The sequence below is a fragment of the Hydractinia symbiolongicarpus genome, chromosome 7, assembly GCF_029227915.1.
Source record: "Hydractinia symbiolongicarpus strain clone_291-10 chromosome 7, HSymV2.1, whole genome shotgun sequence".
Lineage (NCBI taxonomy): Eukaryota > Metazoa > Cnidaria > Hydrozoa > Anthoathecata > Hydractiniidae > Hydractinia > Hydractinia symbiolongicarpus.
The window spans coordinates 7,842,132-7,869,850 of NC_079881.1; the positions used below are offsets into that span (position 1 = coordinate 7,842,132).

Genomic DNA, 27,719 nt, shown 5'->3' on the forward strand with positions numbered 1-27,719 from the left:
ACATTAAATAACCCACGTGGGGAAATAATTTTGAAGAAAAAATATTTTAAAGGAAGTAATAGTTCTTGGAATACTCCTTTTTGTGACAATATGAACTATATGAAACTAGCCTAACTATCATTGCCTTATTTCATAAAGATTTTTTTACCCCGTAGTAGAATTTTTGAATTTTTATGTATTTTCGCGCAATTCTATTGGTTAGTTTTTATCACGTGATCAGTCTATTTTTTTCCGTATAGACCTGTTACGGTAATAAGCCATGAAACAACTTTAAAGACATTCTGAAGAAGAACTACGCTGTTCATCACTAACATATTGCGTGGCTGTGAGCGGGATTCGATTCGCGCTCTCCAGAACCGGGAGACGAACCCACTACACAACGTGCGGCAATATGTTAGTGATAAAAACTCAGGTAGTTTATCCGGATGGTGTGTGGATTTTTATCATAGCACATCCGTATTTTTCATTCTCAACTGAGAATGGTTTTTAAAAGAGTTTCCTATGGAATTGCTTGATTCCTTTGTCTAATGGTCACCCGCAAGCAGCACAAATTCCCAAAAGGTCTGAAGTAAAATTATATTAATTGTCACATAAAGGGATGTTTTGAAGCATGTCAATAAGTCGAAAAAAACAACAGATGGTAGGGTGATATGGATCCACATCCAAAACAAGGTGGAATAGAACTGTCAAGGGAGAAATTTTCTCTTTTACCTTTTTTTTCCCTCAATTAGGGACTCTTTTGGAATTCGTTAAAGATTTCAGATTTGCTTAACCAATTTTTAGGGTTGTAGTATGTTAGTTATATTATTTAGAATATTAAAATAAATAAAACAAACAAATTATTGTTTGCAATGAAACGGGAGATTTATATTAACTAAACCAACGGCAACCGAAAGTATTCTCCGTGATGTTTCTTTGTGTATTATTTTATGTATTTCATATATAGCTATTTGCAGTTTATGTACGATTATTTCAATCAATGTTTTATTTATTTAAACTATAAACCTCTTATCAATTTTAGGCAATTCTTAATGTCCCCTGCGCCATTTATATTGCTTTTTATCGTATCGTACCTTTGTTACTGTCGTGTACTGAAGAAAATACTTTTTACATTTTTTTCCCGTAATTTGACCATGCATTTTCTCATTTCGAATACAAAGCTTATACACACGAATTCACCATAAAATCGGAGATTGATCGTAGCTGAGTATTTCCATTGGCTTCGACTACTAACTTGCCAAAGATCTATCAGTCTATTCAAGGAGGTTTAAAGAGAGAAACCTCCTTGGTTTATTAAATATGCAACAGTGGACAATGAAACTAGAAATTTTATTTTATTTTCATTCACCCAATTTTAGGTTGTATTATGTGTTTAATTCAGCTTCAAATATGTCGCCCAAATTTATATAAACAAAGGATCTGTTTTGTTTTTTAAATAATTTTACCAGCGAAAAAAAAAGAATACATGCGTAGATTTGTGTAATTTTTGAAAAATTGAAAAAAAATATTTCTTTTTCTTTTGTCCGTCTGTGTATTGATATAACCAACTAACCTTATGCATAACCTTATGCAAAATTAGAAGAAAGTCAGGAAAGAAAGTTTTAGCAATGTTACATGATATGAGAAAGAGGAATCCATGTTGTGGTTACTTAGAACTTGCGAAGTATTTATAAAACACTTCCAGGTTCCAGGAAATTCATATGCGTCTCTTCATCTTGTTCATCGATTTTCCTATCTGTCCCATTTATTTCATTAATGGCTGCAAGGTAGTAGCTAGGTTCGGGAACTATAGTTTTCAATTTTAAATGTTCATTGGTTTCTGTTAATGGCTCTTCAATTTACACAGACTTTTCTTTACGTTGGATATTGTTGGATATATTACCATCAGCTCTTTATGACTGATTTTAATCCGCATTTGTTCTAAGAAGGCTTTCTCACTTTCTTACTTCATATTTCACTGCGATTCTCCTTTCTTTTAATTCGTCTTTTGAAAGGCTCAATTCTTTACATAATTATTAAATAATATTAGCCTCTTCTGCTCATTCTTAAGAAATGTTGGACCTTCCAGGTTTTTCTGTCTCTATTTGTTTTTGATCCCATCACTGTATCTTGAACAACATCACAAAAACCCATAACAAATGTGTTATTTGTTTCTATCAACTCATGATTATTAAACCAGAGTAACGAAGCTACCAAAGTTGTAAACAAATATTTTCTCTTATTTGCCTATACTCCGAGATTATGCTTACCGCTATTATTTACATCAAAACTAAATGTGATTAGATGTAATGTGAAGCGCATGTTAAGTATCATCGTAAAATACAAAATATTAGTAAAAGTTCTCTTACGGCATTGTATTGGCCGTAAATGAGGGTACAAACGTCACATTGTTATGTTTTTAGCTAAAAACACATCCCAAATCATGTACTTGAATAACTTTAGACCCCCCTTCCCTTACCCAGGATAGAACGAAGTTTTCCATATAAACACAAAGTTTTTTTAAGTATAATTATTGCAAGGAAGAAGTCAAAACAAAACTTTTACCATCAACTCAAAGTTCTAAGGTAAAGTATGATGTGTCATGGAAAACTGCTCGTGATACTTTCCCGACAATCATCCCGGTCCGCCTGTTAAGTAACGACCCCTAAGTTAAGCGGGATCATCCACGCGCTGGTTAATTAACCTCATCTTGTGCCATTATTTTGGGTCCATCATTGGTTTATGTTAAAAACAGAAGGACTTCATTCCAAGATTACGGATTAATTTTGCGCTTACAACAGCAAAAAAAGATTTCATTCCGTTGCTTTATGTCACAGTCTTCCATAAAATGACAATATTATTTTTGTTATATTTAAGAAATAAGATAAAAATAAAATGTAAACTTTGTGCAAAACCATCTTTAAAAAGGTAAGGATGTTTTCAAATTTGTTTGATATAATTTGAAGCATTTTGAAAAGAAATGAAGAGTTCAAGAATTTGAATTCCTACCCATCCGGTTAGTTCAACTTTGGCTAATTTTGACGATTTCAATTGCGTCACGGCGTTTAAATTATAAAGTTCTCACCACTTAACTTTCACAACAATGTGGGTGATTTTCTTAGCTAGCTTTGTCTATTTTAAGGATACAAACTGCCGTGAGTTTTTTTTGCAAACTCCAGGTTTTTTAAGAAAATTTTTCCTTTTTAAAGTTCTGGAAAATTATTTCTTATAAAATATTTCACTTTACTGTATCCGTGAAAGTTTTTAATGATTATGTTGTGTGAAGCAGGACCAACAATATATTGATCAACTTAGACTTTAACTAATGATGAATAAAAAAATGATTTATCCAACGTCTTTGTTGATCATCAAAGGAGAAACACAGACAAAAAATTAAGGTGACATGTTAGGTCGAGATTCCAACTGCAATGAAGTAGACGCCCTGAGCTTTTTTAATTTGGGGATTTTTTAGAGATCGTTTATTATAGCTTTTACTTTTCTTTAGCTCTACAAAATAAATAGTAAACTGTGGTTTAAAATTAAATATTGAATATTGAGGAAAAATATCTCTATGGATGAACTAATAATTAATACGATCCTAAAAAAATATTATCTTTAGCTAGATTCTAACTGATTGTTCGATTCGATGACAGAATAACAAAATCTGGTTTAAAAAACAGTTCTCATACAAACATAACATTTTGACGGGAAAGAACTGACCACAAGATGTGTAAGTAACCTTTTTGTTTCAACAGAAAATGTGGACCGTAAATTATTGGATAAATATAAAGAATGTTAAACAACTAATCACCGATTATTTGATAATCCGTGGTGTTTGCTTTTTGAAGTCATTAAATTTTTCATTTATTTATCAAGATCTCCATTTTTTAAATTCATTTTTAATTTGATCTAAGTCTTACATTTAAATCTGATTTTGAATGCATAGATAAGTTCCTAAGGGGCATGTTTATATGGAAAATAATAACCAGGAAAATGTTTTAGCATGATATCAAGTCGAGATCTCAGGCTGTTAACAAATTCATAACAACATTTAGTTGCGTTCATATGAGAAAAACATTTACCGAGATCTCGGGTGCGCATGATTGAAATCTCGGTAAGCGGGTAATGCATTTTCCCATATGAACAGAAGTTTCCTTGGTAGGCGAAAAATAAACAATAGATTCTTATCACAATAAACAATAGAAACTTATCACATGGTATTTTCTCACCCGAGGAAATATTTTCTCGCCGATTCTATATGAACAGAAAGTAAAAATTATATCATGCTAAAAAAACAAGTCAATATGTAATGTAGATAGTTTAATTTAATTCATATAAGTCTCTTTCAACGTGTTATAAATCTTTTTGAAGTCACACGTGAACTGAACTGTGAACATTCATGTTTGTTTCATTTGAGAAGAAAATATTAGGAAAAAATTTCTCGACAAGCTCTCGTTTCTCAAGAAAATAATAACTCAACCAATCGGGAAAAAATAAGTTTTTACAATGGAGAATTGAAAATATAAGTAAAAATCGCTCTTGTTTCTTGGTAGAAAAAAAATCAGAGCACATATTTAATGTAGGTTAGCCAATCAAATTGCAAGAAAAATACAACCATGTGATAAATAATATTATAAATAATGTACTTTTAATGCTGCTTAAGCACCATCCCTTACATACTTCCCAAATACTTTCTTACTAAAATCCGTTGTTAATATTAATACTTTACCTGGTCGCATGGGTGGACATACTGCAATCTCAGGTTCTTTATTTTCTTTTTCAAAAAGTGAGGATGGTAGATATGCAGGATTTACTGGTTCTAAGGGAAATTCAGTATAGTTATAAATAAATAACCAGGACCGTAACAAACTCATCCAAATACTAGGTAGGATTGGGGATGGCGGGACAAACAATTTAAGACTTTAACCTCCTAGTTTGAGTGAAGATGCATCCTATGTACAAGTGACCTTCTTATTAACTATAGGTGGCCACTAACTTATTTTGGGTTGGGTGGGGGTGGGTGTGCTGTCCTCTTGAACTGATACGGGCCTGATAAGAATGTATTTTAAATACACTTCTTTAAATAAAAGATTTCTATAATGAGAAAAGCCTACGTAACAACAAACAGTATGTTAAATTCACACATTTCTTAGAAAAATTAAATGTTACCTTTTGGGTGTGCTGTCCTCTTGAACTGATTCTTTTGATGTTTTATGAAAAACGGACAACAGATTTGAATTCCTTATCAAAAATGTCATAAACAAAGAAAATTTCGAAACAATGCAGCAAGTAAACAACCTGCTATTCTAATTTAAAGATTTGTGGCATGTCCAACCTTTTTTTGAAAACGAGGTGGGACATGGTAACTTGAGCATTAAGAAGACTTTAACTGTGATATATATCTCCTCAAAATAGCACTTTCTGTTGGCGTATCAAGTTAAACTTTTACACATAAATTAAACAAGCTATGCTGAATACAAATATGGTATTCATATTTGAGAAGTTTAGAAAAAGTATGACTCATGGTCTCGGGAAAGGTGTATTAAACAATTTAAAGTCAAAATAGGAAACTATTAAATATCTAACATATTTTTCCATTTATTTTTGACTTCGAATTAGCGAATACATTGTATTTAAATTTCAATTCATTTAAACTGTTCGTAAAACACCTTCTCTTACTGCAACCCACTCTAAAAACAAGTCGTGCACACGAATGCAAATGCAGGGAACACGCTCATCTGTACTTTTACACACACCAAAAATTTACATTACCTAGTAACAGAAATTATTAAGTTGTAGCTATCTTCAATTTAGATCCTGTCGGTCCTGGATATCTTCCAGCTTCACTTTTCGCGACAAGAACAAGTCAACCTGAGATTGCCATCTGTCCATCCAGACAATCAAGTAATTTATCTCTTTATTTTAGCTGAAAATGAAAATTTTTGATGAAATATTTGCAGAACTGCTTGCAAGTAAAAAAAATGTTATATTTACATTTCTGATATGTATGGGGACAGTTGTGTATTATTTATTATGAGCAGAATAAGTAAAAATCACTGTCTAATTTGATTGAGTAGACATCTTGTTGCTTTAAGTTGAAGTTGATATACATTAACTAAAGGCTAGAACACACAGGGCTGACGAATTAGTTTTAAAAGTAAAGGGACTAAAAAGAGCCCTGTCTCAGCATGATTGGATCGGGATAAAAGGCCTCCAATTTGGCTAAAACAATATTTAAATTCCAAAATTTTACAATGGAAAAAATAGTGTTTTCAGAGCTATCTAAGCTATCCCTGAGAAAAGCAAGTAGACCCGCGTACTCCCTTCCCCTACTCTGCGTTTTGCCTTGACTGTACATAAGTAAGAAAAGATCGTACAATTTCTGAAATATCTTTTTTCTATATCTGTCTTATTGATATTTATATTTCAGCTGACTATCAGACAGTGGATCCAACGCAAGGTAAGGCTCGTATTATCGCGTAGGAAATATTCGTTTTACGAAAGCTGTTTATTTTTACGATAAAGAAGTTTGTAAAATTGGTCGATTTGTTTTTTTACAAAAATTGTTCTTCATAGCATCCTGTGTTTTAAAGAATTGAAATTTCCTTTAGAACCAGTAAATCCTGCATATCTTCCATCTTCACTTTTTAAAACAGAAAATAAAGAACCTGAAATTGCAGTATGTCCACCCATGCGACCAGGTAAAGTATTAAATACAAAACTTAGCCGTTATCCTGGAAAAATTTGCCCCATATCAGTATTTTGTACATCCTTGTTTCTCTCTAATTTCTTTCTGGAAGTTTCAACGGGGGCGCCTGTTAGTGCATATTCCGATCCTCAGATCATCGTCACTATTTCGTGCACCCTTAGCACAAAGTAGCGTTACGGCATTTCGTGTAACAGTTGCACGACACTATCCGTGCGGACAGACAGACAAAATACGGCTATTATTAAAGGGAAAAATCCACGGGGTCGCCCGTCCTTTAATTTACCCGTCGCAAAAAGTGGACAAAAATATATCGCATTTGGTATTGGTGCGCTTTTTAAAAATTTCGTGTTTCCGTTACGGGACGCGGCTTTCGTGGACACACAGACAAAATACGGTTATTGTTAAAGAAAAATATTATACTAATTCTTTTAACAGTCGACGTAAATAAAGACAGAAATGCTAGAGAGAACGAATTGATATCGACTTTTCATCTTTAAATGAAATGTAAAACAATATTACCCAATAATGTGTTGATCACATACTGTTTTGAGTCAAAAGGATATTCTGTTGACCTGTTATTAGGCTTATTAGCTAAAACCCTAAGCATTATACTTAATACCCGGAGAATATGTATAATTTACAATGATCATATTTCCCGTAAGATATTGCCATTAACTTCTTAAGGTGAATATCAGCCAGTGAACCCAACAAAAGTAACATTTAATATTTCTAAGAAATGTGTGAATTTAACATACTGTTTGTTGTCACGTAGGCTTTTCTCATTATAAAAATCTTTTATTTAAAGAAGTGTATTTAAAATACATTCTTATCAGGCCCGTATCAGTTCAAGAGGACAGCACACCCACCCACACCCAACCCAAAATAAATTAGTGGCCACCTATAGTTAATATGAAGGTCACTTGTACATAGGATGCATCTTCACTCAACCTAGGAGGTTAAAGTCTTAAATTGTTTGTCCCGCCATCCCCAATCCTACCTAGTATTTCGATGAGTTTGCTACGGTCCTGGTTATTTATTTATAACTATACTGAATTTCCTTTAGAACCAGTAAATCCTGCATATCTACCATCCTCACTTTTTGGAAAAGAAAGTGACGAACCTGAGATTGCGATATGTCCACCCATGCGACCAGGGAAGCTATAAAATTAAAATTCACTGGGAAACGCATCTAATAATTCATCGCAATTCTTTTAGCAGCCATGCTTAGACCAAAGGGAAAATTATCAAGAGCATTTTAAACTTTTTTTTACTTTTCCATAATTCTTAGTTAAAGAAAATAAGGTAAAAATTATTCAAGCTGATATATGCACAAGAGATATATCTTAAAAAACAGATTTAAAATGCAACATGAAATTGCATTTAAGGGACAAAAGTTGGCAATCTTGTCGTCGCGATTTGTTCAAGTCAACATATTGATTAGATTAAAAAGTAGATATATGATTACTGTAATTTGCGCATTTAAATCCACATGAGTAATAGATGTGTTGAAGATTCAGTGAAATCTCCCTACAGTGGACACCGCTAAAACCTAAAAAAAGATTCCCTTATGGTTGCATTTCTTTATCAACCTCCTCTTAGGTGTTATTACATAGCCAATTTGACTGCAAAGCGTGTCTATGACCTCTGTTTTAGCAAATAAAGAGAATAAAGGCAAAATATTACTCTATAGTTCCGTTTGAAAACACTGAAGATATCCCTAAGGGTTTCATTTTTGTGGCCCCAAAAATCCTGTGTCAAAACAAAACAACTGTCAAAACAAAACAAAATAACAATACATGCAAAATATGTTCCATTGTTGAACCTGTTTGCTTTAGAAAGGTCAGTTCTAGGGGGTAATATAAAGTGAGACCGTAGAATGACGTCCGCTATAGAGAGGTGTCCGCTGCATGAAGGTTTTGTTATGGTAGTCATTTTATCTGTTCTTAAAAAAAAAGGTGTCTGTTATAAAGAATATTACAAGTCTATACTGTATTTTTTTTCAGAAAGTACACACGAAAAAAGTAAGGATTTACAGTTCTATTTATGTAGTTTTTGTCCATCATGCATACCTTCCTACAATACAAGTCTTTTCGCTGAAATTCATTGTTTAATTACGTTTTTCTATGAAACCATATCTTTTCAAAACATGATATGTCTCAAAAACTTCTATTGTTTTTATATTTCCTGTTTTAACTATTCTTTTTATACTTTAAATTGTTGCTTACAAGTTACTTCGTTTAAAATGTTCCCTTTCAAAAAAGATTTGTGGACGATTTTTTAAGTAAGAAGTTATTTTGTCACAGATTAAAAACTTATTACAGACGCAATCAGCCCGAATTCCTCACTAGAGTGCAAACAAGGTAAAGTCACTCTAGAACTACTCCATAGAACTACTAAGAAATAATGATTATTTTTCAAGATTTTTACAATAAAATACTATCGCTTTCAATATATTTTTCAATTTTCGGAAAAACACAAAAAAGCAGCCACAGCTAAAATGTACACATTTTTTGAAGACAACAACATGTTATGAACAAAAATTTGTTATTATTCTAGAGAAGAAAGAAGATGAGCCGGTTATTGCAGTATGCCCACCTGGACAATGCAGTAAGTATTTGACCAATTATCATTTATTCAATTCATCTGTTCATTCAATTCTATTCCTATGTTGAAATCTCCTTAATGCAGACACATGATAACAACAAGTAAATGTCGCAACCTACGGGATAATTTTTGAAAAGTATAGTGCGTTAGAGAGATCTTAAGGGTAGCTAATATTCTTCTTTTAGACTCACAATACTCAAATCCAGCTAATCCTATTTAAAATTAGTATGTCCACAGTGTTTTCATCTATAAAATCCAGTTTATTCATCGGAAATGCAAATAATAGATCAGAGAGTCTAAAGCTATATTTTTCTTTTAGACTCACAATACTCAAATCCTGGTAATCCTGTGGATGAACCTCAGATTGCAATATGTCCACCTAGACGGCCTCAAGGTATCAAAGTTTTGCAAAGTTAAGATACTGAAATGATGAAGGTTGCATACACGCTTATGAATTTTCTACGCAAGGAATTCCAATCATAAAAATTCCCATGAAAGAACCTTGGTGTACTGTATTTCTATACGCTATTATTTTTAGATTTAAAGTAATCATATGGTTTTCGGACAGACTCTTCAGATAGGTAATACAAAATTATGGAAATCTTTCAAAATAATATATTGAATAGTATTTGCTGAAGCTTTGCGGTATACGCATCAATATTATACTTTTTTTGTTTATAATAATTTAACAGTGTTAACCTTTGTATTAACAGTTATAGAAACATCTGTCTAAATTTGTCTCCTGAAATAAAAACGTATATAAATAGATATTTTCCACCCTTAAATTTTTTGGTAGAAATCATTGTGAGCTCTTATAAAGCCACCTTACCTCTCTTCTTTCCCAAAGAATACCATCCTATTATACTAAGAATGCAAATTATTCTAAATTATATATTTTCCTTGTTTACACATGCAATTGAATTACATAATTTGTTAACAGGGCACAACATATGGTATACTTCTATATAACATTTTTATAAGTTTTATCTTAAATTTGATGAGTTTTTATGGTTATTATAAATTAAAAATATTATTATTAGAAGAGAAACGTAGCTTTTTTATTTAAAATGACTTAACACCTCTATAACAATCCTCTAGTAGCACTTATGTAGCATCAGCAAACCACAAAACTTTGCAGGTACAGAACACAAGAAAATTTGTAACCATATCGGCGAAAAGTTTACTCCTTAGTTCATTGCTTCCCAGACATTAATTTCCCCCGAGGTTCTACTTTTCTCCAATTTTTCCTTAGAAATGGTTTTTGCCACTTTTTATTGCATTTTTTCGAACTTATTTTCTCTAACCCTTATTTTTTCATTTAAAATTTTTGCTCGTTTTTAATGAAACTTCGAAACCTTCCACCAGAAATCTTTAATTGTAAAATTTTGTCATGATCGTTGCTAGAAAATTTTGTTGTTAACCTAAAAACAGTTAATTTAAACAGGGACAATTGGTTTATTCAAAACACTGGTCAAGAAAAGCGACTAAATTATTACAACTGACAGAACTCTTGCCTATATCGAATGATTGTGAATTACTATTGAAAAGGCACCCAGGCTGCAAATTAATCTGTAGTACTTGCACTCGTTCAGAGTACAATTTGATTTACAATTTGCACAATGAAAAAAATGTTTTTATTTGTTTACATTCACGCATTTATTTTTTGTATTTGAGAATAACAAATTTCATTAAACTAACGCGACATCAAATGATTGCTTTAAGCTTTATATCACTTCCAAATGAAATTGACATTTTAAGGTAGGTGCTGCAATGGGAATACAGTTAAATATAGTAAAAACTGACCGTCCTCTTAGATTAGAAATAAAGAGTATTTATTAGTTTTAGACTTAGATTCCTGTTAAGTCCTGTTATTCACTATTCGATTATGCAAATTTGATTTGTCAAAGTCGAAGCATAAAATCGAAGTTTTACTGGTAATACACGAGTACAGATTTTTACATTTTTCTTTTAATGTGATGTCATCAGAAAGTGAAGTTGGTTTCTCAAACTCCCTGTTGTTGGATTTATATTACCAATACAGTTAATACTGTTAAATCGCCACTCAATGCCGTCCTTATGTTTGAAAAGGTTTGAAGTAGCTACTAAGAGTGTTAAGTTGGTCCAAATAAGATTTAAAACCATTCCTGTCATTATGAACAGAGGTCACCTTGGAAGCCTCATCACCCCAAAAGGCAAAATTTCAAAGTTACAGAAGACCAGCTATCACATATTTCACAAAAGTGTGCGGAATTGAAAAAAACCCTGATACATTTTGTTGCATACGTTACACTTATTTGACATACAAAGGATTGCAAAGAAGAGAACAAAGGAAAACAGCAACAACAATTAAACAAACATACAAACAAAAACAAAAACAAAAAAACTTTCTTAACACCAAGACTTTTTCACTACCAACTGGATGGTGAACTTTATAAAGATAAAATAGTACGCAAATGGAAACTGAGCGAATATTATGCTTAGTCACACCGTGTAAAGATAAAAGACAATAAAATTTCTATAGCTCATTACTGCTTATTAAAATAACTGTAATCACCACTTCGTTTTAATCCCTAAGGAGCAGTTGACTTCAGAAAAAGCAAAATACACTAGATTACTACGTTAAATAGCTCCCTCGGCATTTTTTGAGAATTTTATATCTTGTTTTGTTAAATTAAGAGATACAAAATTGATGTAGATATATATTGTTTTTTTTGTCACTTACGCTTATAGACCTAAAAAAAATTTCTATGAACGAATCTAGTTTTTAATGTCCGAATTGAATTCGCAATGTACTCTGTTGCCCCAGCGTTTGAAGCTCGTTGAAGGTTCTTTTTTAATCATGTCTTCCGTATACATTCGTTCTTATTGCTCAAATTTGGAAGTAAAAAAATGCTTCGAATCGTTCAAATCGGATGAACTATTTTCTTTTTGGTGCTTCTGAGGCGCTGTTTGATTTTATTCGCAAGGAATAAACATAAGATCAAACAATACACAAAATGATACAACAATGGTGTGCATACTTTAAATCAGCGACCCTTTTTGTGAAAGAAAAAGAATATCCTAGAAAAAGAAACTCCTGTAAAAACAAGAGTGGAACAAAAGATAGATAAGGTTTAACATTGGGATTTACAAAGCATCAGTTTAAGCATTGTGTCAATAAAGAATGTTTCACTTCCATATCGGGCAGGAAAAACACTTTTATTTTTCAAATTCAAGTCTGATACAAGTTAAGGTGCAAAAATTACTTGAAATAAATTATAAAGTTTAATAAAAATAACAACAACGCTGTCTTTGTTGTTCATGCCTGAAATCTTGAAAAAAAAAACATTCACTTTCATCCGAAGTTCATAAAGGAAAAAAAGAGCTGCAAATATTTTGAATATCCATTAAAAAAGAAAATTTTTAAGTTGTGGTTTTCGTTTCTCAGTTCAATTTGAGAAAAAACATGATAAAATATTTGAAAACTAAAAGAAACTATAAAACATCTTCTTCTACAGTAAATTGAAGCAAAAATGCTGAAAAAAGCACGCCATTTTTCACATTTCACATTGCGTTTCTCTTCATACGACATCCATACAAAACCATCATATTATCTATAGCAATTCAGTTTATAGTTATTTCAAATTCAAAACTGTTAAGACGCAAAATGGCATGAATAAGACCTGTTTTTGTACATTAATATGAACGATATAGAAAGTTCCACTCTTGGTGTGGCAGGGATGTTCTCCTGCGTTTTGCTAAAAATGTCCCATATTTAAATATACCTGGAATAACTGTAAAATATTATAAAAACACAACTTTTTATGTCAATTTAACATACCCAAAATGCAACATTTGTTTATTATTGAAAAAAACATGCAGAACTTCTCCCATATATAACTTCGCATGATCGAGTTAAAGCAAAAATCACCAACTGTGGAGAGATCAGAATAATAAAATCTTATTGTTTGTTTTTAATTTCTTATCAGATTTAAAAAGTGGGCGTTGTGTATTTTGTCTCAACTTAGCTTGGTACGTTTTATTGCAAAAGCAAGAGAAAGTAAAGAAAAAAAATGCGTAAGTGTTAATTCTTATATAACACCTATTTTTTAAATCTCTTTTTTTTAATCCTGCTTAAAAATGATCAAACTATTGTTTTTCCTAATGCGTATAGTAATTTTTTGCCAATTTGAGAAAAATTCAATTTCTACAGCTTTTTTTGACGGTACATTAAATCTTGTTACAGCGGGGTCACTCCTAAGGAGCAAATGTTTATTGGGTTTGATTGTGTGGAAATAGCTAAAAATGTCTGATCGCAGAAACATCGTAGGAAACAGCATATTTCAGTGCATTTTATTTGGTCACCTCTAATTAGAGGATTTTGGTCACATTGATCACTAGCTATCTTACTGGTCTCCATAACTGTGCCAGCTACAAAATTTTCTTGTGCTTATGGGTAAAAACTTAAAAACGTATTGTTGTGGTTAGCTCATGGTAACATAAATAAAATAGAGATGTGTAAAAAAGTTGAAAACGCTGAAAATCCCTAAAATTCTGGTGAAAACATCACGCACTAAGGGACTGATGAAAATCGGCCTCAAACTGTAGGCACAGTGAAATCACATGCCTTTTCATGTTTTTTTGTGTTGAGACCATAAATTTATTGAATATTTCCAGTGCATTTTTATCTGTGAACAACCTTTGGAAAAAAAATAACTTTTGCAAATTAAATAACAAGTATTATGGCGAAATTGATGTTTCTACAGTGTTTTCATGATGTTTTCATGGTGTTAAATATTGCTCAACATCGGGCAACAGTGGGCGGAAATTACCTGTGTGGATTACAAACATTTATATTTGGTTTAATTTAAATTAGGTTGTTTAGAAGTTCCTGTCCCAATTTTCGTTGAGTTTTTTTACCAGGTCTTCGACTTATCAAAACATTTTATACTACTGTTAGAACATTCCTTGATCTGCGTCGCACTGTGAAAAAACAGAAAATGCTACTTTATACATATTTATTTGAAACATTTTTAATCATAATGAATTTTTTTTATATTAAATTGCATTGTGATAACACAACACTAAAACCCATATTTTGTAACGATGGAGCTGAATTTTTTCTGAAATAGACACAATGATGAAGTACTTTTTGATTGACCTTGTTTGTTCTAGATTCTCTAAATTGTTTTCATTTATAAATTATTAAAATCTGGAATAAGTCATGTCCTGCTTAGCTTACTCTCTTCGTTGAGAAAATTATTTCATAAAAAATGTGGGCAACATGGTGGGCAACGTGCTCTAGGTAGGTAGGGTTTAAGCATTCAAAGTTATATTCGTGGTTTGTTTATTATAAAATTTTGATTTTTACCACTGATCAATGAAATAAAGTGCTCTTATAAATAATGAGTTCACAAAAGATAAAAATACTTCTTGCGGTCAAAATAAAAGTTTAATAAGTGGAAAAAAATGTTTAAAAAATCATAAGCTGTAGAAAGATAGAACATATTTTGACACGTTTATGAAATTACAAAGCCATGCTTCGGTGAAAGGGAGCTGAAAAAATATCTTTTAACATTGTGCGATGGAGAAGCCAGTTTTTCATCGCTATAAAGGAGATCGTCGAAATGGTGACATTTGGGAAAATGCAGTGAACGATCCATATAACCCTAGAAAGGGTTTAACGACAGCTTATGGGTATGATTTACAGAAAGAAAGTTATTCAAAAACATCAGTGCAAGAATATTCATCTAAAAGCAGTTCCACGACAGATTCTAAAGTTGCGTTCAATAGATCAAACGATTTTGAAGGATCACTCTTTGGCAAAAGTAACATAACCAAAAAGACGTTGGGGCAACTAAATCAGAACAATGAATCATACAGCGACAAAATTTGTGACTACAGCTTCGGTAGTTACAACTATGAGAGTAGTAAAATTGAAAGTACTCATACCTTACGTTCATCAAATAATATAAACAGTGTGCATTCAACAGAAAACAACAGACTGCAACAAGACAGGAAAAATAATAACATCGCAAATTATGACTATTATAACAAGAATGTGAACGGAAGTGTCCAAAACGACTATTCAACCGCTATTAGGGGCAGCAGTCAAAATAGCGGAATGTCTAACCTCAACACAGGGAAGATGTCCTCTTTATTACACTCAGATTATCGTGATGCTGCAACGCAACAAAGTGAAGGGGTTGGCTATAAGCCCTCCTTGGCGAATAGTTCGCACCTAAAAATAGGCAACCCAAGTATCCAAAATAGTTCTTTTCATTACGTGCAAGAGGAGTACAGTAAAGTTACCGAAACAACGACAAGTACCAATCATTACCAATTTTCGAACAAATCTACTGAAAATCAAATAACTTCATCATCTAATAATCTGCAATCGAATGATCATACCACAACAGCACACCATGATAATATCAACAGTGATCAAACTTATTCTCATAAAGAACCATATTTTAAAATTACGCAAACGCATGATAAAAAAAACGAAAAAACGGAGTATTTATGGGATCATCTCCAATCAGAAAGAGCACCTACTGCAAAGATAACAACCTATCAGCAGAATAAACAAGACAACAATGTCAAAATAACTACACCAAGAAATCATACTAAAAGTGTGCCTAAAATGGAACCAATTGAACCAGATACACCATCTTACGTTCGAATACGAAGCGAATCAAGAAATGGAAGAGATATACAGTGGACCATTCCTGATAAAGGTTTGACAGGACCTGAGTACTTTGTGAAAGCAGTACACACAAGTAGAGCAACAACACCATTTGAGAATCAAAAAGATTACAACGTGAACATTGACCAAGGATCAATCCATTCTAATTATGGCAAGCCACAAAGAAACTACAGCCAGGATGAAAACAATTCCATACAAACGACACCGCGAAATGATGCAAAGAGAGTACCTAAAACCGAATCAATTGGACGTGAAGAACCTTCCTACATTCGAATACAAAGAGAATCAAGAAGTGGAAGAGATATGCACAGGACCATTTCTAATCAAGGTTTGGCAGAACCTGAGTATTTTGTGAAAGCAGTACACACGAGTAGAGCAACAACACCATTTGAGATTCGAGAAGATTACGACGTGAAAATTGACCAAAGGTCAGACTATTCTGTTTATGACAAAACACAAGGAAACTACATTCAAAATGACGTATACACTGATCTGAAAATAGACGCTTCTAAAGACTACTTACGACAAAACCTTTCTTTAGAGGTAGAAAAAACAAATAAAATCAAGTTTAATGCAACCAATCTGGACGACAATAACAACCACAACATTACACCAAGGATTAGAATATCAAGTCATGACGAGGATAAAGAAAAATCACCTGAGATTAAAAATAATGCAGGTGTCAACATGAGAATTCGTTCACATTCACCACTGCCTGATTATCTTGTTAAAGTCATAAAACCAGTTGATGCTGTAGAAAAAAGGGACAAGCAACAAAAAGATGAAGTAATAGGAAGCTATGGCAAAAATAAAGGGATCGTTATTCCTAGGATCCGATCCCATACCCCACAACCTGATTATTACATCAAAGTAATCAAACCAAGTGATAACGACAAGCCTTACCTTAATCTACCTGATCAAGATGAGCCGTGTTTTGTTCGTATTCGAAGCGAATCAAGATGTGGACAAAGTTTACAATGGACAATTCCAGAACGAGATAACACTCAACCAAGATATTTTGTAAAAGGTGTCAAGAAGGAAAGACCTAAAACCCCACACGACGTAGATTCAAGGGATACTGGTATTTATTTTGTTTATGACAATGAACAACAATGTTATATACCTCGTCATCACGTTGATAAGAATAAAAAAGAAGGAGATATATCCAAAACGCAAATGATGCAGGATGATTATGATTATACATCTGGAAACCAAACCAAACCGCATCATTTCCATCAGCAACCTTATATGAGAGTGGTTCAAAAGGTCTACAACCATTACGAAAAAGATTATGTTGACAATGATTATTATAACATACGCCATATTGCACCAATCAATAGCAATGATAGGAATAACAGATCCCTACAAAACACCATCACAAGAATACGGTCTCGTACCCCTCAACCAGATTATTTAATTAAGGTGATAAAACCCAGCAAAGATAATGACGAAGAACATTTGGATTATCCATCCAAGAGCCAGCCTTGCAATATACGAATCCGCAGTGAATCAAGATGTGGAAGAAACTTACAATGGACAACACCTGACCGAAAAGAGGCTTACGTTGCTGTAAAAGAAAAGAACGTTGACAAAGATTTTGTTGATTATTATAGCAAACCACGACGGGAAAAGTATCCAGAAGGAAATTTAAAGAATTCTAAGGATGTTCAAAAGAGTAGAGTTAAAATTGTAAATAAACACCAAGTGAAAAATACACAACAAACAAAGAGAAAGGACTATACAGCTAAAATAAGATACGGTAAAAAACAATTAACGTCTGATTACTATGTGAAAAGCGTCAGAAAGAGCAAAGAACAAATTTTAGATAACATGCCTACAGCTTACACGGCTCAACGCAACACAAAAGTCAGAGCGTATTCTAAAACAGATAAAAAGCCCACTATAAAAAGAATTTATCGCATTGGTAGCGTAAGAAAGAAAACTAATACATTAGACTACAAATATAAACGAAATGAAGTCTTAAGTAAATCAACTCAACGATTAATTCTATCTGGCCGCGATAAGAAAAGAGGAAGTAAGTTTTTGATTACTGAAAAAAAGTGATTTTTTTTCTTTCATAAGTGGGCTATGTTTTTTTCCTTAAAAATTACAATGCAAATGAAAATGGTATTTAATCGGTTATAAATAGATATCATTTTAATGCATATTTAAGTATGTGGTTATGTCGCGACGGGCGATTCTCGCATGGTGTATGCAGTATGCTGTAAAATCAGAAACACGAGGCATTTCTAAGATCTTCAATGCAAAAGAGGAGCTACGCCACGAAGCATCCATCAGTTATATATTGTCTTTATAAGGAAAAAAATGTAAAACGTCGTTTTAGTGGCCTGAATTTACAATTAAATTGCTGACGTCAGCATTCTTTTACATACACACAATGATTTTTTTTAGCGCGAGCACAGAATGATACCTCAAATAGAATTTTCGGTGCACCCGATAGCGTATCTACTGGACCAGGTAAATCGATGTTTCACTTATTTGTTTGCTTTCTTGTTTGTTTATGTTTGTTTGTTCATAATATGTTGTTATCCTTTTTTTCTTGTTTAAATTATTACCTCATTCTTTAGCTACATCTGTTGTTCGGGTTACTGCAACACCATCGGAAGGTAACATGTCTATTCTTCTGTTTTGAGAAGTTAGCAAAAATGAAAACAAAAATCAATTTTCACTTTGCTTTTCGATATGCAGTTTAGAGCGTGAAGAGTAAATAAATTAAAATTAATCTCAAACAAGGTTCTTGGAAAATTATTTCATTAGCTTCTTTTTTTTTTGACGTTTTCTTTCAGAATAAAAAAATACCAACGACAGATGGTTTTCATGATGTTTTTTGTGTTAATTTTTACTTCTTTCGTCAGCGTGCTGAAAATGTTATTTCTATCTACCACATAGTGTCGTACTTTGTAATCCCATCGCACTCTTGTTATCCATTTTTATCACACTTCCAAAGTGTGTTAGGAGGGGACTAAAAAGTGCGATAGATTTTGGATACATATCACCCCTTGCTGTAAAGCGTAACGTTTCAACCCTATCTTTGGAAACGACCATTAAATCGAGCAGATTTGCAGCACACGTAAACAAATTTAATGATAACATTTCTTTTACAGCCGAACATTCGTATACCATTATAACATATACTGGTGACTCAAGGTTTGCTGGCACAGATGCTAATGTTTTCGTTACATTGTATGGAAGTGAAAGACAAAGTGAAGAATTGCATTTGAAGAAATCGTTAGATCACGATGACGCTTTTGAAAGGGGAAAGTAAGAACATGCTTTCTATCTTTGATATCCAAGTAAAGACTTTTGTAAATCAACCTGCTTAGAATACCTGTAATATATTCGAAAATCTCCAATTCTAAATTTCAAAAGAAGTTATATGTATTAGTGTAATTCCATGCAATTAAATGCATGATTTCAACATGCATTCTCGTTGTAAAATAAACATCTGTCAGTCAGCAATGAAACTGATTAATTTCGTACATAAGAATTACAGTCTTCATTTGTTTTTAGTCGCGACACATTCAATTTGAAGTCCAAGAATCTTGGTTGTCTCTACAAACTAAGTATAAGACATGACAACACTGGGCGTTGGCCAGGTTGGCTGTTAAACAAGGTGAAAATAAAATGATTTACTTAACTATGTGTTGGTGTGCATGAACCGACATTGTTGCTAAGTGTATGATAAAGAAGGGTTTACTTTTTGTTTGCTGCAGCAAAAAGAAAAACTTGCGTCAAAGTAGGAACCAATCTAAAATTTATATAAACTATTTCTTTCTTTTACAAAACAGGTGGTTGTTGTAGATGAAGAGACTGGAAAGAAGTCCGAGTTCACTTGTTATGATTGGCTATTTAAAGGTTCCGACTCATCGCTGGAGCATGAATTGGAAGTAAACGGTGTGTATAATTTATCGCGAATTTTTTAAATAAGGATGAACACAGTTTTTTTAAAGGATTAACCTTATATATTTTGTAATGCCTAAAAAAGATAACAAAATAGTCTGTTGTTTTAGATCAATAACAATGTGAGGTGATTAGAACTTTAGAAACATTTTCTTGTACTGCCATATTATCTTTTATTATATTACTAGTCGTTAGCCCGTGGAAAATCCACGGGTTCAACCGTCCTTTTTATACTGCATTGTGTGCTTTTCACTTTTGCGCAGCTAAGCTACCATTTTGCGTGACAGACAGACAGACAGACGTATACGGGTATTATAATATAGACTAGCCGGGAAACCCGGCGTCGAAACGCCGGGTTAAGCCACAAGTAAAGGTGTGATCCGGCATTGAACACTCTGTGGAGCGCTTAATAAGAGCTGTAAACTGTCCCGCAGATCAGGTGGAGCGCTTTAGTACAGGTATACAGTATGTCGTTAATCATTTGAAGCGCATACAACATTATAGTGTGCGACTGTAACATATTTTTCAAAAAATAACTTTCCCGCAACGATAACTGATATAAAAACAGAGTTTACAAAGTGTTGTTACTCCATCATAGCAAAAACAATCGGTCAATATTATTTTATTTTGTGGAAAAGTCTTTTTAAAAGTTAAAAAATTAATCGTGACACTGGGCTGAGCGCTTAGTACAGTTAAACCGTGTTGTACAGCGTATAGTAATAATACCCTTTTGAAAAAACTTTCTCGCAGACACAGGGCTGAGCGGTTAGTCCAGGCGTGATTCCCAAGAAAGTTTAAAAATTAATTGTCACAGTGGTGGGCTGACCTTAGTATATACAGGTAAACGGTGTTGCACATGCCCATAGGCGTAACAGCCTTTTACAAAAAACAGTCTGTTTTTAACACTGGGCTAACCGCTTAGTACAGTTAAACACAGTTGAACAGGCGCATAAGGCGTATTACCCTTTTCCAAAAATGTTCATTGCAACTTCGGTTTAAATAAAAACACAGGGAACAGCCTGTCGTTACTCGTCCAGCCAAAACAATCGCTCAGCCATTGCATTTGCAGAAAAAGTTTGCAGAAAAATAATAAAATATGTAGCTATACCTAGCTAGCTAACTGCATTTAGCATAAAAATTATATATTGCTTAAGAATATTGTTGTAGCCAAACTGCATTTTTATACTTTCACTTTTTAAGGAGCTAGCTAAATAGCCACAGCCTCAACATAAAAATAAATGTTGGCTAGGATAAAAAGCTCTTATACCATACAGAATAGCAATAAGTGAGGCTCTAGCTAGCTAGTAGCTATAGCTAGCTAATCTTCGTTCCTAGCCAAACATCCTAAAACTGGTGCGTTTAAGATCTGTACGTGGCTAAAAAACGTGACAATATATTTATCCTAACATTGAAAACAAACAGAAAACAAATATTACAAATATATAAGGCTTTTAGAAGATAAAAAAGTCAAACAGGCCTACAAACCTCACACACTGACCACAAACACGACCATTATCAAAATGGCCTTCGTTCCGCGAAGATCTTGGATTCTTTCTGGTCGCGAAAATCTTGGGTTTTTTTTAAAGAATCAGGCGTTGTGAATGGTGTTCCACGCGCGAGCGGTCAAAACAAAGTGGATAAAAATATATCGCGTTTGATATTCGTGCGCATTTTAAAAATTTCGTGTTTCCGTTACGGGACGCATCTTTCGCGGACAGACAGACAAAATACGGCTATTATTAAAGAGACTAGCCGTTAATCCGTGGAAAAATCCACGGGGTCGCCCGTCCTTTATATATCGCATTTTGTGTTTCCTCCATGGGACTCGCCTATCTCGGACAGACAGACACAATACGGCTATTAATAAAGAGATGCTATAATATATTTTAAATCATACATCAAATATATGTGGGTGGGTAAAAAATTTCCGGGAATAAGCTTCAAGCTCAATAAGTCGAATCATATATTCTCATAAAGAGAATTATGGTTCGGGAAAACTTCAGTAATTCTTCACTCTCTCAAGAATTGCTTTTTTTTAATTAATTGCAACTTTAGAAGGCAAAACATTTTAGTCGTTTATTATTAAAATTTATTCAAAAAAGGATACGCTAAAACAAACCTGCTGATGAGAAATATTTATTCACATATTTATTCTATCTTAGGCATTCCAATTATGGGTATTGACAGCATGGCAGATGTGAATGGTCCAGCACATCACACTGACAAGTACAAAACCAAATCAGCCATTGTCCTCCGAAGAGGACAGTCATTCAAAATCAAGGTGCAATTGGCAAGAGATTATGAACAGGATGATTCCTTTTATTTTACACTAAAAACTGGACCACGACCCCGTGACATTGACAAAACCATGATCACCGTTGCAGAATATTTGCCTAAAGAATTCCATAGATGCAAGGCAGAAGAAAAATGGGGCTATACTATTCGAGATATTAGTGATCCCAAAAATGTCGAGGTCGAAGTCTTTATTCCAGCAACCGCTCTTCCAGCTAAATATGACGTTTTAATCGAAAGCGACGAAGGAACACTTTATGAGCCGCAATGCCCTGTTTACGTCTTATTTAATCCATGGTGCAAAGGTGAGTTGACAAAAGCTTATGATGTTTTAACAAGCTGTAGTCATATTTTATTGGTTTGCAAAAAAAGGGTGATACATTAAAAGTTTTACCTGCTACTTAATCCTAGTATGAGTATAACATAAACTTTCAAATGAAGTTTTGGATTCTAAGATACTTCGTGGATCGTTTATCCAAAAAATTAAATAAAAAATATAAAAATTCAACTTTTTCCTGGACAAAATTAGACGTCTTCTGTAGATATATAAGTAGACACCGATCATCGTAAGTGAAATTAAAGAACGCAAAATTGTGTCATGTTACTTGCAATGTACCATATGCCCTATCCTTTTAGTTTGGTGTTGCATTATTATGTTATTTATATGTTGTTAGACTTCTAAGGACATTTCCCTGTGTTATTATTTTTAGAGGATGAAGTGTACATGGATGATGAGAGTAAGCTTCGGGAATATGTCCTGAAACAAAATGGTCAAATATACGTTGGCAAACACACCAGACCTAGACCAAGAAATTGGTATTTTGGACAATTCGAAGAAATCTCACTGGAAGCAGTTTTTAAACTATTAGAATCAGTGAAAGCAAACAAAAGAGATTCGCCTGTTGAAGTCTCCAGAATCATTTCATCTAAGGTAAGTTGCTTCATTCTCAGTTTTTATTTAACTGATAGTAATCAAATGAAAAGAAACACTTAATATTATTGTTATAATCACGCAAAAAGAACTGCTGATAACTGTCATTCATTTTTTTTAAACAGGTCAACAGCTGTGATAATGAAGGAGTATTGGAGGGGAATTGGTCTGGCAAATATGAGGGCGGTAAAACACCAACGTATTGGAATAGCACACCTGCCATTTTAGAGACATACATGGTGGATTCGTTGCCAGTTAAGTTCGGACAATGTTGGGTGTTCAGTGGTATCGTTACAGCTCGTGAGTTTTTCATTACGCCATTTATTTTTAATAACTACAATTGATGTGTCCACGTATTTCATATTGAAGCCTAAAAATGCTCAAACAACATATGGAAACAACGAAGTAATTACCATATAAGCATCTTTTTATGTTTCGGGTGGAAGATTTTAGATACAATATACGTATGCCGGACAAATTTGAAGACAAAACAATGTATCTTCAGTGTTAATCAAATTTAGGCGACTTCTTTTTATCTTACAGCCTTAGTATGTCTAATTTATTTGTGTTCGACAAACATTAATTTTTTTATGTAGTTTATCAATGTTACCTTGTTCATACTTACCGCAAACGATTAAATAAACGTTACCACTAGATTCCCGTCAATTTAATAAAAAAATAAATTAAAGTTCTGGATTTTTGTGTAAGGATTGAGAAATTGTCTAAAGAAACTAGTAATAAGAATTCTACAATACAGGCATCATCTGAGACAATACATTAGAGCTCGTATTGTGAAATTTGCATACATACACTAAGAAAATTCTCAACATCTGGAAAGGCGATAATAGACCAAGAGTATAATATTTAGAATATATTAAGAAACTACACCAGAACACAGAGATGTTCTCTGTTAACTTTTAAATTGAAAAGTAATTTCCTTTTCCTTTTTCTTCTTTCTTCAGTCATGCGTGCAATAGGCATTCCATGTCGTTCAGTAACAAACTTCAGTTCTGCGCATGATTCAGATGGTAACTGTACAAATGATATCTACATTGATGAAGATGGTGAAAAAATTGAAGAAATGAGTGCGGATTCAGTTTGGTGAGTAAAATATATTGATTCTGAAAAATCACCAATTTAATTAACCAAGTAGGCTCTTGCATTTTAACTTAGTCAGCTGTCAACTATAGAAAAACAAAGTAATTTAGCTACTTCGATGTACTGCAATTGACATTAGCTTCCTAACAGATAAAATATGTGGGAAAATTTAAATATTTTTAGGAATTTTCATGTTTGGAATGATGCATGGATGGCAAGAAAAGATTTACCACCAGGTTATGGTGGATGGCAAGCTATTGATGCAACACCACAAGAGAGAAGTCAAGGTAGTAACACACTTCATATTTTACGACAATATAGTGTTCTAAAGGATAGAGTTATACATTCTTTTAGAACAACATCTTTACCAGTGCGTGAATATTTATGTCAAATTACATGTTGAAAATTTATCAGTATAAATAATCAATAATTTGACATAGACAGATCAATTTTTGTGAAATTAGAAAACACGAATATTTCGCCTTGCCTAACTAGCTTTTCCAACAGCCACTTTAATGCCTGCATTCTGTCCTAGCAGTTGTATGTTCGGATCCATGTAAAAGTATGTTCTTGACACTTTGTTTTTCCTTTCTTACAGGACTATTTCAAATGGGACCAGCTCCACATCGAGCTATCAAAGAAGGCTCAATCAATATTCCGTTTGATACAGGGTTTGTACTTGCTGAAGTAAACGCTGACACAATATACTGGCAGAAGAACGGGGAAGGCAAATTTGACATTGTGTACAGGAATCGAACATCTGTTGGTATGATACATCTACCTATCTTCTGGAAGTTTGAATTGATGCTTTAAATATCAGCATTTTTAGACTATAGCATTTCTAAGACATTTACAAAAAGACATTATCTTTTACTTCATTACTTATCCAATCTGTATAATTTTAATACTAAAGTTGAAAACCCATAATACATTTTGAAACATTTTAAATACTCCTTCGATAGTCAAGGCTATATTTGACGACGACTCTTCAATTGTCTATTTTTTAGGCAAAAAGGTAAGCACGAAGGCTGTCGGCAGTGAGGAGCGTCATGACGTTACAAATGAATATAAATTTGCTGAAGGTTCTGTTCTCGAAAAAGGCGCTGTGCGGTCTGCATTGTTACTTGCTAAGAACGAAGCAGTAAAGGTAACAAGAAAAGGTAAAACTACCCTAAAACTATTGGTATTGTTGTATTAAACTAAAAAATATGTTTCAAGTTGTTATTATTTTTATACGTGATCACAGTTGCACATTCTTCTTCTTGAGTATCTATAAGTCTTGTTTTTTTAGATGTGGAAATGGAAATGATTGTTGGGGATAGTGTTGTCGTCGGTCAAGATATCAGAGTAATGTTCAAGATGAAAAACACGGCTAATGAAGATTTAAGAGCAACTCTAGCTTTTACTGGACAAATAGTGCGCTATGACGGTGTGGCCAAAGCTAAGTTGCAAAAATACAAAGAAAGTATTGATTTGAAAGCAAATTCAGGTGCATTTTATGTAAAAATTAATGATAGAAAATTCCTTGAATTTAATGTAAGAAACTACTTATGCTTGACAATGTTTATGAGTATCACAGTAGACAAATAACATCAACAACAACAACAACAAAAATGTTTTTTTTATCAAGTAATTTTCACCGTATTTTTGTTTTAATTTTATTTAGAGAAATCAATTCCTATTGCGGTTCGTGCTGGCACTTATATCAAGAACGTTGGCGACGATACTATGCTTCGATTTATTGGTACCCTCGCAGTCAACTCAACAGGGCAAATAATATTATGTGATGACATTGTGGCTTTGGAAAACCCAACTCTGGATCTAAGCATCCCTGAAACCGCGAGTGTTGGAAAGGAAATGCTGTTCACAGTTTCATTTGAGAATCCTTTAGATGAGGCTCTTACTGAGTGCGAGATGTATGTGGATGGAAGTATTATCGAGAAGAGAATGTATATTAAAGACATCAAGTTAGTCTTGTATATCATTACGATATGACCTCAAATAAAAAAAGGAATAAATTATTTTTTAAAGAAAAAGATAATATTTTATTTTTTTGTTGAAAATAATTTTTTTTACATAATTCACAGACAATGGTTGGTTTTTGTAATTCGTTGTTAATGTTAATTTTTTCAGAAATGTGCCGAAAAAGGAAAAGCTTGAACAGAAAGTAGTAATAGTCCCAGACGTAAGTGTTAGATACCTTTTATGAAGTTTAACAGCCTTGTGTGATTCACAGTTAAGTTTATAAGTAAGATGGCGCTAAACTTTCACGGCTATTGTTTTTCAGGTTGTTAATGGAACCTCAACGAAGAAGAGCATCTGTGTTACGTTCTGTTGCAAACAATTGGGTGGCTTACAAGCTCAAGCTAAAGTCAATGTCACACAATAGATAAAAAGGATGGAGAGACATTTGAAAAACTTATTTTTTTGTAAATAGTAGTTAAGTAAGCAACTTTAATGTGAGAAATTTTCGCGAAAATCTCAGATCGCGAATTTCTTTATTAACGGAATATTTTGTTCGGATTAATTTTGCTCAAAATGCACGAAAACTACGATGCAAAAAAAAAAACACGCCAACATCTAGCTATCCCTTTTTATCTCTTTAGTACTCCAAGTTCTGTTTCGCGAAAAATAGAACATCAAAAAAATCGCGAAAATATTACAACATTGGATAAATCGCGAAAAATTTTCTTCACGAAAACTTCTCACATTAGATTCAAACGACTATAATATGAAAGGAAGCTGCACAATGCATGGAATTTTTAGTATATTGATTGATTAAAAAAAGATGACGTTATTATCTCTGTGTGTACACTACTTTTTGATTGACGACTCGATTATCTTAATAGCGACATTCAGCATAGCTTTTCCCTAAAGCCACATCCACACTTATTAATTTTTTTACATAAGAGTTTAAGTAGGGTTTTTCATACGCGCCTATGTAAAAGAAATACATGATGTTAGCACGGCTTAAATGTTGATAGCTTCTCTCTTTTGTAGACTAAACAGTTGCACCTTGCGCTGTGCTTTGCCGCATGTTAATGTGAGAGTTTTACCTTGTTATTCTAGAATCACTTTCTCTTTTCTCATGTATCTCTATATTAATAATAGCCGTATTCTGTTTGTCTGCCCGCCAAAAAGTCATGCTACAGGCACAGGAAATAGAGTGAAATTCAAATGACGGGTGAAAAAATAAAGAGTATTCAATTTAATCTGAACAAAAAAAATTAAAGTGTGAATTTAGCTTAAAGGAACGAAAATCGAGGAAGTTTCTGCCAAATATACAGAAGCCGATCTCTATTTGCAGTAGGCTGCACCTAAATATTTTTTCCCTCTCATTCGCAAAAAATAATTTAAAACTTCCGATCAACATCATATGCTCTCCCATTTGCACGGTTAGCTAGCTATACCGCTACAAGGTTTTGCCAATACTAAGCTTAAAATGGAAGGCTGAATTTTGTTCTATTCGCAAGGAAAAACTATAAAGGAATGCGGCTGTG

At 33.2% G+C, this 27,719-nt stretch overlaps 1 protein-coding gene across 1 annotated transcript; it reads left to right on the forward strand.

Annotated features, from left to right (window-relative positions):
* The first annotated feature begins 14,789 nt into the window (after window positions 1-14,789).
* On the forward strand, window positions 14,790-27,027 carry LOC130649449 (uncharacterized). The gene is made up of 17 exons (XM_057455722.1): window positions 14,790-18,012; window positions 18,390-18,455; window positions 18,566-18,604; window positions 19,103-19,259; window positions 19,509-19,611; window positions 19,787-19,892; window positions 22,061-22,495; window positions 22,901-23,121; window positions 23,247-23,421; window positions 24,084-24,222; window positions 24,403-24,506; window positions 24,818-24,985; window positions 25,227-25,379; window positions 25,511-25,708; window positions 25,886-26,186; window positions 26,353-26,404; window positions 26,507-27,027. The coding sequence occupies exons 1-17, from the start codon at window positions 14,856-14,858 to the stop codon at window positions 26,606-26,608; spliced, it is 5,676 nt and encodes a 1,891-aa protein (XP_057311705.1). The 5' UTR covers window positions 14,790-14,855; the 3' UTR covers window positions 26,609-27,027.
* The last annotated feature ends 692 nt before the right edge of the window (window positions 27,028-27,719 follow it).

Coding starts and splice junctions, on each gene's coding strand:
- LOC130649449 (XM_057455722.1), top strand. CDS start 14,856: ATGGAGAAGCCAGTTTTTCATCGCTATAAAGGAGATCGTCGAAATGGT. Junction 19,260..19,508: donor GACGCTTTTGAAAGGGGAAA/GTAAGAACATGC, acceptor ATTTGTTTTTAG/TCGCGACACATTCAATTTGA. Junction 24,986..25,226: donor CAGGAATCGAACATCTGTTG/GTATGATACATC, acceptor TCTATTTTTTAG/GCAAAAAGGTAAGCACGAAG.